Consider the following 16,563-nt stretch of genomic DNA (forward strand, 5'->3'; position numbering starts at 1 on the left):
TCGAAGGGCCTGTATAACTCTATCAGCCATGATTGTACTGAATGGTGAAGCAGGCCATATGGTCTTACTCCTGCTCCTATCTCTTGTTTTTTTTAATGTGATAAAGGTAAATCCAGAATAAGGCTTCAGACTAAATTGTCAAAAGTAGGACAAGGAGTCCTACTAGGTTCAAACCAATAAAAGACAAATTGAAGGCTGGTGTTAAAATATTCTTCTTGCAAAGAACGATCAATTCAGGGAATTGTCTTCCAGCTAAAGTAGAGTGGGCAAAAATTCTGGATCCTTGAAGAAAAATTTAAATGTAGGAATGGGGAAATTCAGAGCCTTTCTGGAACAATAAACTGAGATGGGCTGGATGTGATCCTCATACAAATTTATCTTGTGATATCAACTATCTAGAACACACAGTGCAACATGTTATGATATTCTTCGGTAACAAGAGTTTGTAATAAACCTATAATTAAATAGAAACATGACTCACAGATGAAGCACACATAAGTATCAAACAGACCAACAGTTACAATTGATTAAATGTGTATTGTATCAAGTTTTCACCTCATCCAGATAATGGATGTCCCACACCCTCAGTTCACTGTCAGATGATCCAGTCATTATTCTCTTTTCATCTGTAAGTAGCACAAAACCCCACACCTAGAGTGGATACAGAAAGCAACAGAGTAACTATATTTAAAGCTTATTTCGCAGAAAATGAAATTATTCTATCCTGGTTCAAACAATCTACATGTAGTACTAAATTGCATTTGAATTTAAGGAAATAATTTACAATATCTGTTTTGTAACAAAACAAGCATCCATATTTATTCAATGAACGACATCATCTAAATTAATAACAGAAAATACTGGAAATGCTCAGCAGGCCAGGCAGCAGAGAAACCAGGTTAGCATTTCAGTGAAGTGGTGGAGGGAACAAAAGGGAACATTTGTGAAAGGGTGGAAAGCAGGAGAGATTAAATGACAAAAGCATTGGTGATGCTAGCCAAAAGAGGAAAGTAATAGGCCAAGTAAAGAAACAAAAGATGAGTCCAGGGGAGGTGTAAATGCAAAATTATTACCAACAGCTGCTGTCCTAAAAAATGGGGAAAGAGGTTATGGCCTGAAATTGTTGAATTCAATGTATCTGGAAGGCTGGAAAGTGCCTAATCAAAAGGTGAGAAGCTGTTCCTTAAGCTTCATGAGGACAGTGTGGCAGGCTGAGGACAGAGAGATCAGAGTGGGAGTGGGGCAGTGAGAAATGACATCTGCATATTTTTTGTCAGTAAAAGCACAATCTGAATGTGCTTGAATCTGTACAACATGATCCCAACTTGTTATTGTACAAGAGAATGAAAAAAGCAACAAGACAGGCACTGATAAAATAAGAGTGTTTTAAATCAGAGAAATATAGGAATTACACATTACACTTTTTATTGGTTGGGGGGGAGCAACACCAGCATGAATTATAATTGTCCACCGAAACAGTCTCATTTTGAACACTTAGGCAGGTTCAAAACAAGGCAGTATAGTCTGTTTAGACATCCAAGCAATTGCCAAATCTCCTGCAATACCCATCATGATGGCAGTCTAACTGGGCCAGGAACAAAACAATGTTGCTGACCTCACTGCGATGACCGACCATGGTCTGGAAGCAATGCTGTGTATCCAAGTCCCACCACTTAACAAACGTGTCCTTGGAGCTAAAAGGAAAATGGAAAGCAATACTGAAAGAAGGCATTACTAATGGCCATAAATAGGAGATTAAATAAATCATTAATGAAGCACTAACGAACAACTTGGTGCGGAATAATTAATTGAAAATCCCGGTATTACTTCAGTCAGCCAGTCACTGTTGTGATCCAAAATTGAGTCTCACTGCATTATTAGCACTACAGTGTCAAAATTTCCTCAACCCATCATTCCTTTATCCTAATATTTAGAGCACAACCAGGTAAAATAAAAAAGGAAAATTCCATTCAATCCGACTTGTCATCTCAATTTAGATTCAATATCCGCTTGCAATCTCTTAATCCAACTCAAACTCCTCTCAGAAAATACTGGAAATATTCAGCACATCTAATAGCATCTGTGGAGAGGGCAACAGAGTTAACATTTCAAGTCAAACATGACTCTTCTTTTGAAGAGTTAACTCTGTTACTCTTTCTATAGATGCTGCCAGACCTCTGCTGAATATTTCCAGCACTTTGTTTATATTTCAAATTTCCAGCGTCCGCAGTAATTTGCTTTTATCAATTTTTTTTCTCATCCTACACACCATTTCCTGGCCATTACCAATCGATATCATTATTGGATGAAATGCTGTTAAATTTTGCTCAAGACTCTTCAAATTAGTAAGTACAAATACACCAATTGTAAAATTACAATCTGTAAAAGGATTTCCCCTTTCCATCAATCAATTTAGTAAACTGTCACAAAACTGAAGCAGCAATTTGGTGAGCGAGTAGCCAATCTATGGAGCAAACTCCGAGGAATTGCTGAAGGAGATTAGCACTGATTCTTAAAATGCAAATGAAATAGATTTCTTTCAGAAAAGTAACATTTTGGGTTATAGTTACATAACTGTAAATTGAGGCAAAACATGTGAAAAGTGTGGCATGGGTGAGAGGGAAAAGGTGACTTTGGACCAATAGTTCTCAAAGCTCTCCACGGCTAGGAATTTCATCATGCTATTTTGTAGTCTGTTCTAGGCTAATCAATACACTATTGATTGATTGCTACGATTAGTCAACTCTTGACCGTCGTGTCATGCGATTGCCAGGACAGTAGGAAACAAGAGGTGGACCTTGATCTTTCTTTGTCCAGTGATTGCCATGATAAACCCTGAAGCTTTGAAATTTCAACTCCATCCACTTCCATTCACTAAATCACAGAATTGTTACAATGTACAGAGTGGCCATTCAGCCCATCGTGTCTGCACCTGCGCTCCAAATAAGCAATTAACCTCGTGCTATTTCCCAGCCTTCTCTTCATAACCCTGCACATTCTTCCTTTTCAGGTAACAGTCTAACTCTCTCTTGAATGCCTTGATTGAACCTGCCTCCACCACATGCTCAGGCAGTGCATTCCAGACCTTAAGCACTCACTGCGGAAGAAGTTTTTCCTCATGTCTCTTTTGCTTCTTTTGCCAATTACTTTAAATCTGTGTCCTCTTGGTTCTTGACCCTTTCATGAGTGAAAGCAGTTTCTCCCTATCTACTCATATTTAGACCCCTCATGATTTTGCATACCTCTATAGGGTCTCCTCTCCAAGACAGTCCTAACTTCTCCAGTCTATCTTCAGAACTGAAGTTTCTCATCCCTTGGACCATTCTCATTAATCTCTTCTGCACCCCTCTAATACATTCACATCCTTCCTAAAACGCAGTGCCCACAACTGTACGCAACATACTAGCTTAGGCCGAACTAGTGACTTATACAAGTTTGAACTAGTGACTTATACAAGTTCAACATAACCTCCTTGCTCTTGAACTCCATGTCCTTATTCATAAAGCCTAGGACACTATGCTTTATTAATCATGTTCTCAACCTGTTCTGCCATCTTCAATGTTTTATGCACATATACATCCAGGTCCCTCTGCTCTTGCAACCCCTTTAGAGTTGTACCCTTTATATTGCCTTTCCATGTTCTTCCTACATCACTTAAAAGGAATCAATTAACATTTCTCCACATTGAACTTCATCTGCCACCTGTCTGTCCACTCCACCAACTTGTCTATGTCCTTTTGAGGTTCTACATTATCCTCCTCAGTTCACAATGCTTCCAAGTTTCATATCATCTTCAAATTTTGAAATCATCCCCTGCATACCAAGGTCTAGGTCATTAATATATATCAGGAAGAACAAGGGTCCTTACGCTGACGCCTGGGAAACTCCACTACAAACCTTCCTCCAGCCTGAAAAACATCCATTAACCACTGCTCTGTTTCCTGACACTTAACCAATTTTGAGCTATAACTTTGCTCATAGGTCTGCTGTGCAGCACTATATCAATTGACTTTTGGTAGTTCATGTACACCACATCAACAGCATTGCCCACTTTAACCCTCTGTTACCTCTTCAAAAACTCCAGCAAGTTAGTTAAACACGATTTTCCCTTAACAAATCCATGCTGGTTTTCCTTAATTAACCTGCATTTGTCCATGTGATTATTAATTTTGTCCTAAATTATTATTTCTACAAGATTCCCCACCGCCAAAGTTAAGCTGTCTGGCCTGTAGTTGCTGGGCTTATCTTTACGCCTTATTTGAACAAGGGTGTAACATATCCAATTTTCTCCTTCCCTGGCACCACCCCCGAGTTTAAGAAAGACTGGAAAATTATGGCCAATGACTCCACAATTTCCACTCGCATTTCTTCAGTATCTTTGGATGCATCTCATCCAGTCCTGGTGCCTTATCAACTTTAAATACAGATAGCCTACCTAATAACTCTTCCTTAATTACCTCCTCTTTAACCGTGGGCTGGATAGCACCTTCTTCCTTGTAAAGACAGATGCAAAATGCCCATTAATACCTCAGCTATTCCTCCTGCCTCCATTAGTAAATCCCCTTTTTGATCCCTAATTGGCACTATTCTTCCTTTTACCACCATTTTACTAATTATAGGCCACTGAAACTTCTCAGTTTCTAATTTATCAATATTATTACAATGGCTAGTATTCTCTTTGCATTCTCTTTGTTTAAATTAAGATGTATTACACAGCCTGATAATTCTGGATCTCAAAATAATGAAAATCCATACCTCACTCTGTTCTTTCTTCTTAGAACCTTCAAATTTTTAAAAAACAAGTTTGGCTTCATCAATCACTACTTCGTTTTATCCTGCCTTCTTTTATTCTTTCCAACCTTGGTGGTAAGCTGTGACATCGTGGCCCATCACAATGGCTTCTCAATTTAAAAGATAAATTGATGTCTCTTTCTCTCTTATATTACCTTGAGACCAGAAAATTCCTGCCTTTCAGAAATGCAGCGTGTGTAATGGCATCTTTATGTCCCTTCAGTCTGTACAATCCACTCTCATTGATAACATCCCAAATGATGATTTCTGTGTCCTGCGGGATAAGAAAGGTGGAGATGTCCCTCAATTGAGTCACTTTCGATGATGATTCAATTAACATTAAAGCAGCTTCTGGCATAGAAACTACATGCTGAGGGAATCAAGGTTTCAAATTTAACCTGCTGCATGTGGTTCACAGAAAATATCAAACTCAAGTCCCACAAAGTCACAGAAACAAAACATTATCTTGGAGTGAAGGCAATACTGAAGGAAGTAGCACTGTAGTCAATAGAATAGCTTGCCCAACCATGGTCAAGCAGTGCAAAATCTCACCAGTTCATCATTCAACTCAAAAGGCACATGTATTCCCTCCCTTCAAAATCAAACCTGAAAGGAGTACACCCTACCTTTGACCCTGAAACTATTCGTGCTCCAAGGGTATCATAGTTGAGAATTGTCACTGATGCTTTGTGCCCATTAAAGGTGACATTACTCTCCCCAGTCATTATATTGAAGATACGGATTGAGCCATCTTCATATCCAACCGCTAGGTGACGTTCATCAGGAGCGGTGCACAAGTAAGTTACTTCATGTTTAATGCCCTGAAGAATCAATACCTGTGGATACAACACAGCAGGATGTTAAAACATAACATATCAGTTCAATTCTTCCTTGAAGAAACTTTTTGCAAATTCAAGCTAACAGAATTTAGACAAAAACCCAAAAACATATCCAGTTCCTTGTAGCGGACAGTGGTTTGACACTACAAGAAGTCACCCCATTTGATCACATATACTCACAAAAACATAAATAAACCCACCAGTTCACAGGATGTTAACTAACCTTCTCTCCCTTTCGAATATCCCAAATGAATACATGTTCACAGGCAGCAACAGCCACATATCGACCTTTCTCTCCTCGCAGCTGAACAAAAACAATATTTGCCTTCTGACTTGCAATTACTCCAAAAACTGCACTGGCAACGTAGCGTAGATACTGCTTTGTCAGACCCATGTCAAGGTGCTAAGCTTAGCACAGCAATATAAAGATCTGCTGAAATAAAAATAAACAGTACATTAATGAAACGCAATACATGTGTAACAGTCCAGTTTTCCCAACTGACAGCAAAGGACAGTTGTGGTAACTATATAGCTGAGAAATAATTATATTAGGGTGACGAAATAACCTAGGCCTAGGCCTTTCACCACCTCATCTTTCTCTCAGCTACTCAACTCATAAAATGGCCATAGTCAAATGTTACTTGCCACTTGCTAGCCCAAGCCTGAATGTCTACATCCACTGTGGGTTAGCCTCATTCTAAGAGGAGTTGTGAATGCAACAGTACATCAGGGAACACGATCATTTCTAATGATAAGAATGCAGGGAAGGTGATCAATCAAAGAGCTGAAGATGGATTGAGTATACTGCATGAAGGGGCTTTAGCAACAGTATCCTAGGCTGTGATGATCAGCCTCAACAACTCTGACCATTTTCCTGTGTGTCAGATATAACTCCAGCCACTAAATTCCATACAAAGAGACCCACAGATGTACTGAGGTTAGACCTGCTCGTCCCACAGACCATCATCCTCAACAAACATGAACAGGATGCTCCTAGTCCACATGGCAACTCTTCAATCAATAGTATCTAAGCCCCAAGTCTAAGGAGAGCACTAATTGTGAGACCCACATATAGGCTAGCAGCATGGGCAGATGGAATTTAATAGAGAAGTGTGAGGTGATGCATTTGGGCAGAAGGTATTCATAGATACAATATAGACTTAATGGCACAGTTCTAAAGAGTGTGTAGGGACAGACAGATCTATGGCTCACATACATAAATATTTGAAGCTGGCAGGACATATTGAGTAGTTAGCAAATCATATGGGATTTTGGAGTTCACAAATGATTGGCTCTCAAATACTTCAAAAGGAAATTGGAAAGAGAATTAAAGGAAATAAACTTGCAGGGTCACAGGGACAGAGCAGGGGAATGGGACTAACTGAACTGCTCCAGAAAGAACGGGCATAGAATTGATGAACCGAATGGCCTCATTCTGTGCCACAATGACTTTATGAGTGTGTCCTGGAATTGAGAACTCACCCCTGCCATCCCTTCCCTCATATCCTTAGCCCTACCATCCCCTCCCTCACATCCTCAGCCCTACCATCCCCTCCCTCACATCCTCAGCCCCACCATCCCCTCCCTCACATCCTCAGCCCCACCATCCCCTCCCTCACATCCTCACCCCCACCATCCCCTCCCTCACATCCACACCCCCACCATCCCCTCCCTCACATCCCCACCCCCACCATCCCCTCCCCTCCCTCACATCCTCACCCCCTCCCTCACATTCTCACCTCTACCATCCCCTCCCTTCACATCCTCACCCCTACCATCCCCTCCCGCTCCCTCATCCCTACCCCTACCATCCCCTCCATCGCCCTACCTTCCCCTCCCTCACCCCTAACATGTTATCCCTTCCTCACAACCTACCATTTCTCCCCTCCTTTTACTCTCCACATTCCACCTCCTGAAGCTTCCAATCCTTCACTCTTTCTCACTCTCCCCAGTCCCCATATCCTGTCTCCACAGTCCACCCCACTCCGTTCCCATTTCTCCCTAACACTCCCTCCATTTTTCCTCTGTTCTCCATCCCTCCACCCCCAATCCTCTTGCTCCCTACTCTGTCCCCATTTCCTCTGCTCTCTCCTCTCTCCCCATTGCCCGCGCACTCTCCTCTCCCTCAGTTGCCCCACCCTCTCTCCCCAACCGTTCTCTCCCTTCTCTCCCTCCCCCGCATTCCCTCCTCTCACCCCATTACCCGCTCACTCTCTCCCCTTCCCGATTTTCCCTTCCTCTCACCCCCATTACCCCCTCCCTCTTTCACCCCATTCCTCCCTCCCTCTCCCCATTCCAACCCGTTCCTCCCCCCCTTTCCAACCCCAATTCTCATACTTGTCCCCTCATTCCCCCTGCACCCTCTCCCCCATTCTTCCCCCACCCTCCCCCTCTCCTTTCCCCCACCCTTCCCCTCTCCATTCCCTGAACTCTCCTCCCACTACCTGTCCCCATTCCCTCACTCTCACTACTCTCCCCATTCCTCCACCCACCTCGATCTCTCCATTTACCTCTTTCCCCCACACTCCACCTACCCTGTTCCCTCCGTCCCCCATCCCATTCTGACATTCCCTCAATAACTCCTCTCCCCCCCGATCCCCTCCTCCCACTCTTCCCCACCCTCTCCCCCATTCCCCAACTCTTTACCCTCGCCTTTACCCCCCTCCCCGAAAACCCACCCATTCCCCTCTTCTCCCCACACACTTCCCCAATTCGCACCTCTCCCCCAACTTATTCCCCTTCCCCCCCACTCATCCCCCCTCTCCCCCAACTCATCCGCCCATTCCCTCCTCTTCCATCCACTCTTCCCCTATCTGACTCACTATTCCCCCATTCCACCCTCTCCCACCCACTCTTCACCCCATTCCACATTCCCACCCACTCTTGCCCCCATTCTCCCCTCTCCCAGGTCCACTCTCCCTTTTCCACGCGTCAAACCCCCCTCGCTCTCTCCCTTCATCATGCTCACCTCTCTCTCGCACCATCAGGCGCACCTCTCTCTCTATTTCCATCATTCCCCCTCTTACTCTCTCCATCATTCCCCCCTCTCTCGCCCCCATCATTCCCCCTCTCTCTCTCCCCCCATCATTCCCCTTCTCTCTCACTCCCCCATCATTTCCCCTCTCTCTCTCTCTCCCCCATCATTCCCCCTCTCTCTCTCTCCATCATTCCCGCTCTCTCTCTCTCCGCCATCATTCCTGCGCTCTCACTCTCGCACATCATTGCCCCTCTCTCTCTCTCCCCCATCATTCACCCTCTTTCTCTCTCCCCAATCATTCCACCCTCTCTCTCCCCCACCATTCCCCCTCTCTCTCTCCCTCATCATTCCCCCTCTCTCTCTCCCCCCCCATCATTCCCCCTCCCTCTCACTCCCCCCCATCATTCCCTCTCTCTCTCTCCCCCATCATTCCCTCTCTCTCTCTCTCTCTCCCCCATCATTCCCCCTGTCTCTCTCTCCCCCATCATTCCCCCTGTCTCTCTCTCCCCCATCATTCTCTCTCTCTCTCTCCCCCATCATTCCCCCTCTCTCTCCCCCATCATTCCCCCTCTCTCTCTCCCCCATCATTCCCCCTCTCTCTCTCCCCCATCATTCCCCCTCTCTCTCTCCCCCATCATTCCCCCCCTCTCTCTCTCCCCCATCATTCCCCCCCTCTCTCTCTCCCCATCATTCCCCCCCTCTCTCTCTCCCCCATCATTCCCCCCCTCTCTCTCTCCCCCATCATTCCCCCCCTCTCTCTCTCCCCCATCATTCTCTCTCTCTCTCTCCCCCATCATTCTCTCTCTCTCTCTCTCCCCCATCATTCCCCCAATCACTCTCTCTCCCCCATCATTCCCCCAATCACTCTCTCTCCCCCATCATTCCCCCCATCACTCTCTCTCCCCCATCGTTCCCCCCATCACTCTCTCTCCCCATCATTCCCCCATCACTCTCTCCCCATCATTCCCAAAAATCTGTCTCTCTCCATCATTTCCTCCTTTTCTCTATTTTTCCTCCATCATTTCTCTTTTTTCATCATTCCATTCCCCTCTCTCTCCATCATTTCCCCAGCTCTTTCTCTCCATCATTTCCCCCTCCCTTTTTCCAACATTCCCGCCTCTCTCTCTCCATCATTCCCTCTCTCTTTCTCTCTTTGTCTTTCCATCATTCCCCCCATCTCTCTTTCTATCAATCCCCCCCCGTCTCACCCCATCATTCCCACTTCTCTCTCTGTCCATCATTCCCCCTTCCCTCTACTCCCATCATTCCTCTCTCTCCATCATTTCCCCCGTCTCTCTCTCCCCCATCATTCCCCCTCTCACCCTCTCCCCCATCATTCCCTCTCTCTCTCTCTGTCCCCCATCATTCCCTCTCTCTCTCTCTGTCCCCCATCATTCCCTCTATCTCTCTCTCTCCCCCATCATTCCCTGTCTCTCTCTCTCCCCCATCATTCCCTCTCTCTCTCTCCCCCATCATTCCCTCTCTCTCTCTCTCCCCCATCATTCCCTCTCTCTCTCTCTCCCCCATCATTCCCTCTCTCTCTCTCTCCCCCATCATTCCCCCTCTCTAGCCCCCATCATTCCCCCTCTCTCTCTCTCTCCCCATCATTCCCCCCCTCTATCTCTCTCTCTCCATCATTCCCCCTCTCTCTCTCTCCCCAATCATTCCCCCTCTCTCTCTCTCTCCCCCCCATCATTCCCCCTCTCTCTCTGCCCCCCATCATTCCCCCTTCTCTCTCCGTCCATCATTCCCCCTTCCCTCTACTCCCATCATTCCTCTCTCTCTCCATCATTTCCCCCGTCTCTCTCTCCCCCATCATTCCCCCTCTCTCTCTCTCCCCCATCATTCCCCCCTCTCTCTCCCCCATCATTCCCCCTCTCTCTCTCCCTCATCATTCCCCCTCTCTCTCTCCCCCATCATTCCCCCTCTCTCCCTCCACCATAATTCCCCCTCGCTCGCTCTCCCCCATCATTCCCCCTCTCTTGCTCTCCCCCATCATTCCCCCTCTCTCTCTCTCCCCAATCATTCCCCTCTCTCTCTCTCCCCCATCATTCCCCCCTCTCTCTCTGCCCCCCCATCATTCCCCCTTCTCTCGCTGTCCATCATTGCCCCTTCCCTCGACTCCCATCATCCCTCTCTCTCTCCATCATTTCCCCCGTCTCTCTCCCCCATCATTCCCCCTCACTCTCTCTCCCCCATCATTCCGCCCCTCTCTCTCTCCCTCATCATTCCCCCTCTCTCTCTCTCCCTCATCATTCCCCCCTCTCTCTCTCCCCCATCATTCCCCCCTCTCTCTCTCCCCCATCATTCCCCCCTCTCTCTCTCCCCCATCATTCCCCCCGCTCTCTCTCCCCCATCATTCCCCCTCTCTCTCTCCCCCATCATTCCCCCTCTCTCTCTCCCTCATCATTCCCCCCCTCTCTCTCATCCCCAACATTCCACCTCTCTCTCTATCCCCCATCACTCTTCTCTCCCTCATCATATACCCCATCACTCTCTCTCCCCCATCAAAGCCCAACACTCTCTCCCCCCCATCATTCCCATCACTCTCCGTCCCCCATCATTCCCCCATCATTCTCTCTCCCCCATCTCTCTCTCCCCCATCACTCTCTCTCCCCCATCACTCTCTCTCCCCCATCACTCTCTCTCCCCCATCACTCTCTCTCCCCCATCACTCTCTCTCCCCCATCACTCTCCCTCCCCCATCATTCCCATCACTCTCTCTCCCCCATCATTCCCCACATCACTCTCTCTCCCCCATCATTCCCCCCATCACTCTCTCGCACCCATCATTCCCCAATCACTCTCTCTCCCGCATCAATCCCCCCATCACTCTCTCTCCCCCATCATTCCCCCTCTCTCTCTACCCAATCATTCCCCCTCTCTCTCTCCCCCCCATCATTCCCCCTCTCTCTCTGCCCCCCATCATTACCCCTCTCTCTCTCTACCCCCCATCATTTCCCCACTCTCTCTCTCCCCACCATCATTCCCCCCTCTCTCTCTCCATCATTCTCTCTCTCTCTCTCCCCCATCATTCTCTCTCTCTCTCTCCCCCATCATTCCCCCAATCAGTCTATCTCCCCCATCATTCCCCCAATCACTCTCTCTCCCCCATCATTCCCCCCATCACTCTCTCTCCCCCATCATTCCCCCCCCTCTCTCTCTCTCCCCCATCATTCCCTCCTCTCTCTCTCTCTCCCCCATCATTCCCCCCCTCTATCTCTCTCCCCCATCATTCCCCCTCTCTCTCTCCATCATTCCCCCTCTCTCTCTCCCCAATCATTCCCCCCCTCTCTCTCTCTCCCCCCCATCATTCCCCCTCTCTCTCTGCCCCCCATCATTCCCCCTTCTCTCTCTGTCCATCATTCCCCCTTCCCTCTACTCCCATCATTCCTCTCTCTCTCCATCATTTCCCCCGTCTCTCTCTCCCCCATCATTCCCCCTCTATCTCTCTCCCCCATCATTCCCCCCCCTCTCTCTCCCCCATCATTCCCCCTCTCTCCCTCCCTCATCATTCCCCCTCTCTCTCTCCCCCATCATTCCCCCTCTCTCCCTCCACCATAATTCCCCCTCGCTCGCTCTCCCCCATCATTCCCCCTCTCTTGCTCTCCCCCATCATTCCCCCTCTCTCTCTCTCTCTCCCCCATCATTCCCCTCTCTCTCTCTCCCCCCATCATTCCCCCTCTCTCGCTGTCCATCATTCCCCCTTCCCTCGACTCCCATCATCCCTCTCTCTCTCCATCATTTCCCCCGTCTCTCTCCCCCATCATTCCCCCTCACTCTCTCTCCCCCATCATTCCCCCCCTCTCTCTCTCCCTCATCATTCCCCCTCTCTCCCTCCACCATCATTCCCCCTCGCTCGCTCTCCCCCATCATTCCCCCTCTCTCGCTCTCCCCCATCATTCCCCCTCTCTCTCTCTCCCCCTCATCATTCCCCCTCTCTCTCTCTCCCCCATCATACCCCCTCTCTCTCTCCCCCATCATTCCCCCTCTCTCTCTCCCTCATCATTCCCCCCCTCTCTCTCTCCCCCAACATTCCACCTCTCCCTCTATCCCCCATCACTCTTCTCTCCCTCATCATATACCCCATCACTCTCTCTCCCCCATCAAAGCCCAACACTCTCTCCCCCCCATCATTCCCATCACTCTCCCTCCCCCATCATTCCCCCATCACTCTCTCTCCCCCATCACTCTCTCTCCCCCATCACTCTCTCTCCCCCATCACTCTCTCTCCCCCATCACTCTCTCTCCCCCATCACTCTCTCTCCCCCATCATTCCCATCACTCTCTCTCCCCCATCATTCCCCACATCACTCTCTCTCCCCCATCATTCCCCCCATCACTCTCTCTCCCCCATCATTCCCCAATCACTCTCTCTCCCGCATCAATCCCCCCATCACTCTCTCTCCCCCATCATTCCCCCTCTCTCTCTCCATCATTCCCCCTCTCTCTCTCCCCAATCATTCCCCCTCTCTCTCTCCCCCCCATCATTCCCCCTCTCTCTCTGCCCCGCATCATTACCCCTCTCTCTCTCTCCCCCCCATCATTTCCCCTCTCTCTCTCTCCCCCCCATCATTCCCCCCTCTCTCTCTCCATCATTCTCTCTCTCTCTCTCCCCCATCATTCTCTCTCTCTCTCTCCCCCATCATTCCCCCAATCAGTCTATCTCCCCCATCATTCCCCCAATCACTCTCTCTCCCCCATCATTCCCCCCATCACTCTCTCTCCCCCATCGTTCCCCCCATCACTCTCTCTCCCCATCATTCACCCCATCACTCTCTCTCCCCATCATTCCCCCCATCACTCTCTCCCCATCATTCCCAAAAATCTGTCTCTCTCCATCATTTCCTCCTCTCTCACTTTTTCCATCATTCCCCTCCCCTCTCTCTCCATCATTTCTACCTCCCTTTTTCCAACATTCCTGCCACTCTCTCACTCCATCATTGCCCCCTTTCTCCCCCATCATTCTGCTCATCTCTCTCCATCATTTCCCCCTCTCTTTTTTCATCATTCCATTCCCCTCTCTCTCTCCATCATTTCCCCAGCTCTTTCTCTCCATCATTTCCCCCTCCCTTTTTCCAACATTCCTGCCTCTCTCTCTTTCCATCATTCCCTCTGTCTTTCTCTCTTTGTCTTTCCATCATTCCCCCCATCTCTTTCTATCAATCCCCCCTGTCTCACCCCATCATTCCCCCTTCCCTCTACTCCCATCATTCCTCTCTCTCTCCATCATTTCCCCCGTCTCTCTCTCGCCCATCATTCCCCCTCTCACTCTCTCCCCCATCATTCCCTCTCTCTCTCTCCCCCCCATCATTCCCTCTCTCTCTCTCTGTCCCCCATTATTCCCTCTCTCTCTCTCTGTCCCCCATCATTCCCTCTCTCTCTGTCCCCCATCATTCCCTCTCTCTCTCTCTCCATCATTCCCTCTCTCTCTCCCCCATCATTCTCTCTCTCTCTCCCCCATCATTCTCTCTCTCTCTCCCCCATCATTCCCCCTCTCTCTCTCTCCCCCATCATTCCCCCTCTCTCTCCCCCATCATTCCCCCTCTCTCTCCCCCATCATTCCCCCCTCTCTCTCTCTCTCCCCCATCATTCCCCCCCTCTATCTCTCTCCCCCATCATTCCCCCTCTCTCTCTCCATCATTCCCCCTCTCTCTCTCTCCCCAATCATTCCCCCCCTCTCTCTCTCTCTCCCCCCCATCATTCCCCCTCTCTCTCTGCCCCCCATCATTCCCCCTTCTCTCTCTGTCCATCATTCCCCCTTCCCTCTACTCCCATCATTCCTCTCTCTCTCCATCATTTCCCCGGTCTCTCTCTCCCCCATCATTCCCCCTCTCTCTCTCCCTCATCATTCCCCCTCTCTCTCTCCCCCATCATTCCCCATCTCTCCCTCCACCATCATTCCCCCTCGCTCGCTCTCCACCATCATTCCCCCTCTCTCGCTCTCCCCCATCATTCCCCCTCTCTCTCTCTCCCCCATCATTCCCCCCTCTCTCTCTCCCCCATCATTCCCCCTCTCTCTCTCCCCCATCATTCCCCCTCTCTCTCTCCCCATCATTCCCCCTCTCTCTCTCCCTCATCACTCCCCCTCTCTCTCTCTCTCATTACCCCTCTCTCTCTCTCCCCCATCATTCCACCTCTCACTCTATCCCCCATCACTCTCTCTCCCTCATCATACACCTCATCACTCTCTCTCCCCCATCAAAGCCCAACACTCTCTCTCCCCCATCATTCCCATCACTCTCTCTCCCCCATCATTCCCATCACTCTCCCTCCCCCATCATTCCCCCCATCACTCTCTCTCCCCCATCACTCTCTCTCCCCCATCACTCTCTCTCCCCCATCACTCCCATCACTGTCTCTCCCCCATCATTCCCCACATCACTCTCTCTCCCCCATCATTCCCCCCATCACTCTCTCTCCCCCATCATTCCCCAATCTCTCTCCCGCATCAATCCCCCCATCACTCTCTCCCCCCCATCATTCCCCCTCTCTCTCTCCCCCCCATCATTCCCCCTCTCTCTCTGCCCATCATTCCCCCTCTCTCTCTGCCCCCCATCATTCCCCCTCTCTCTCTGCCCCCCATCATTACCCCTCTCTCTCTCTCCCCCCCATCATTTCCCCTCGCTCTCTCTCCCCCCCATCATTACCCCTCTCTCTCTCTCCCCCCCATCATTTCCCCTCTCTCTCTCTCCCCCCCATCATTCCCCCCCTCTCTCTCTCCCCCATCATTCTCTCTCTCTCTCTCCCCCATCATTCTCTCTCTCTCTCTCTCTCTCCCCCATCATTCCCCCAATCAGTCTATCTCCCCCATCATTCCCCCAATCACTCTCTCTCCCCCATCATTCCCCCCATCACTCTCTCTCCCCCATCGTTCCCCCCATCACTCTCTCTCCCCATCATTCACCCCATCACTCTCTCTCCCCATCATTCCCCCCATCATTCTCTCCCCATCATTCCCAAAAATCTGTCTCTCTCCATCATTTCCTCCTCTCTCACTTTTTCCATCATTCCCCTCCCCTCTCTCTCCATCATTTCTACCTCCCTTTTTCCAACATTCCCGCCTTTCTCTCACTCCATCATTGCCCCCTTTCTCCCCCATCATACTGCTCATCTCTCTCCATCATTTCCCCCTCTCTTTTTTCATCATTCCATTCCCCTCTCTCGCTCCATCATTTCCCCAGCTCTTTCTCTCCATCATTTCCCCCTCCCTTTTTCCAACATTCCCGCCACTCACTCTCTCCATCATTCCCTCTCTCTTTCTCTCTTTGTCTTTCCATCATTCCCCCCATCTCTCTTTCTATCAATCCCCCCCTGTCTGACCCCATCATTCCCCCTTCCCTCTCTGTCCATCATTCCCCCTTCCCTCTACTCCCATCATTCCTCTCTCTCTCTCCATCATTTCCCCCGTCTCTCTCTCCCCCATCATTCCCCCTCTCACTCTCTCCCCCATCATTCCCTCTCTCTCTCTCCCCCCCATCATTCCCTCTCTCTCTCTCTGTCCCCCATTATTCCCTCTCTCTCTCTCTGTCCCCCATCATTCCCTCTCTCTCTCTCTGTCCCCCATCATTGCCTCTCTCTCTCCCCCATCATTGCCTCTCTCTCTCTCCCCCATCATTCTCTCTCTCTCTCTCTCCCCCATCATTCCCTCTCTCTCTCTCTCCCCCATCATTCCCCCTCTCTCTCTCCCCCATCATTCCCCCTCTCTCTCTCCCCCATCATTCCCCCTCTCTCTTCCCCATCATTCCCCCTCTCTCTCTCTCTCCCCCCCATCATTCCCCCCTCTATCTCTCTCCCCCATCATTCCCCCTCTCTCTCTCTCCCCAATCATTCCCCCTCTCTCTCACTCTCCCCGCCATCATTCCCCCTCTCTCTCTGCCCCCCATCATTCCCCCTTCTCTCTCTGTCCAGCATTCCCCCTTCCCTCTACTCCCATCATTCCTCTCTCTCTCCATC

The 16,563-nt window shown here is 49.3% G+C and overlaps 1 protein-coding gene across 4 annotated transcripts in view; it reads right to left on the bottom strand.

Annotated features, from left to right (window-relative positions):
- wdr3 (WD repeat domain 3) overlaps positions 1-16,563 on the bottom strand; it is a 192,398-nt gene that overhangs the window by 47,310 nt on the left and 128,525 nt on the right. For 3 of the 4 annotated variants that reach the window (XM_041211858.1, XM_041211855.1, XM_041211857.1), the window contains exons 2-6: positions 5,854-6,060; positions 5,418-5,627; positions 4,947-5,065; positions 1,616-1,694; positions 556-651 (exon numbers count right to left, since the gene is read on the bottom strand). In XM_041211858.1, the coding sequence (XP_041067792.1) occupies positions 556-651; positions 1,616-1,694; positions 4,947-5,065; positions 5,418-5,627; positions 5,854-6,024 (675 nt within the window). In that variant the 5' untranslated portion in view covers positions 6,025-6,060. Of the gene's footprint in view, positions 1-555; positions 652-1,615; positions 1,695-4,946; positions 5,066-5,417; positions 5,628-5,853; positions 6,064-16,563 lie in introns of all 4 variants that reach the window. The other variant, XM_041211856.1, reaches the window with a different exon arrangement.

Source organism: Carcharodon carcharias, chromosome 18, assembly GCF_017639515.1.
Source record: "Carcharodon carcharias isolate sCarCar2 chromosome 18, sCarCar2.pri, whole genome shotgun sequence".
Classification (NCBI taxonomy): Eukaryota; Metazoa; Chordata; class Chondrichthyes; order Lamniformes; family Lamnidae; genus Carcharodon; species Carcharodon carcharias.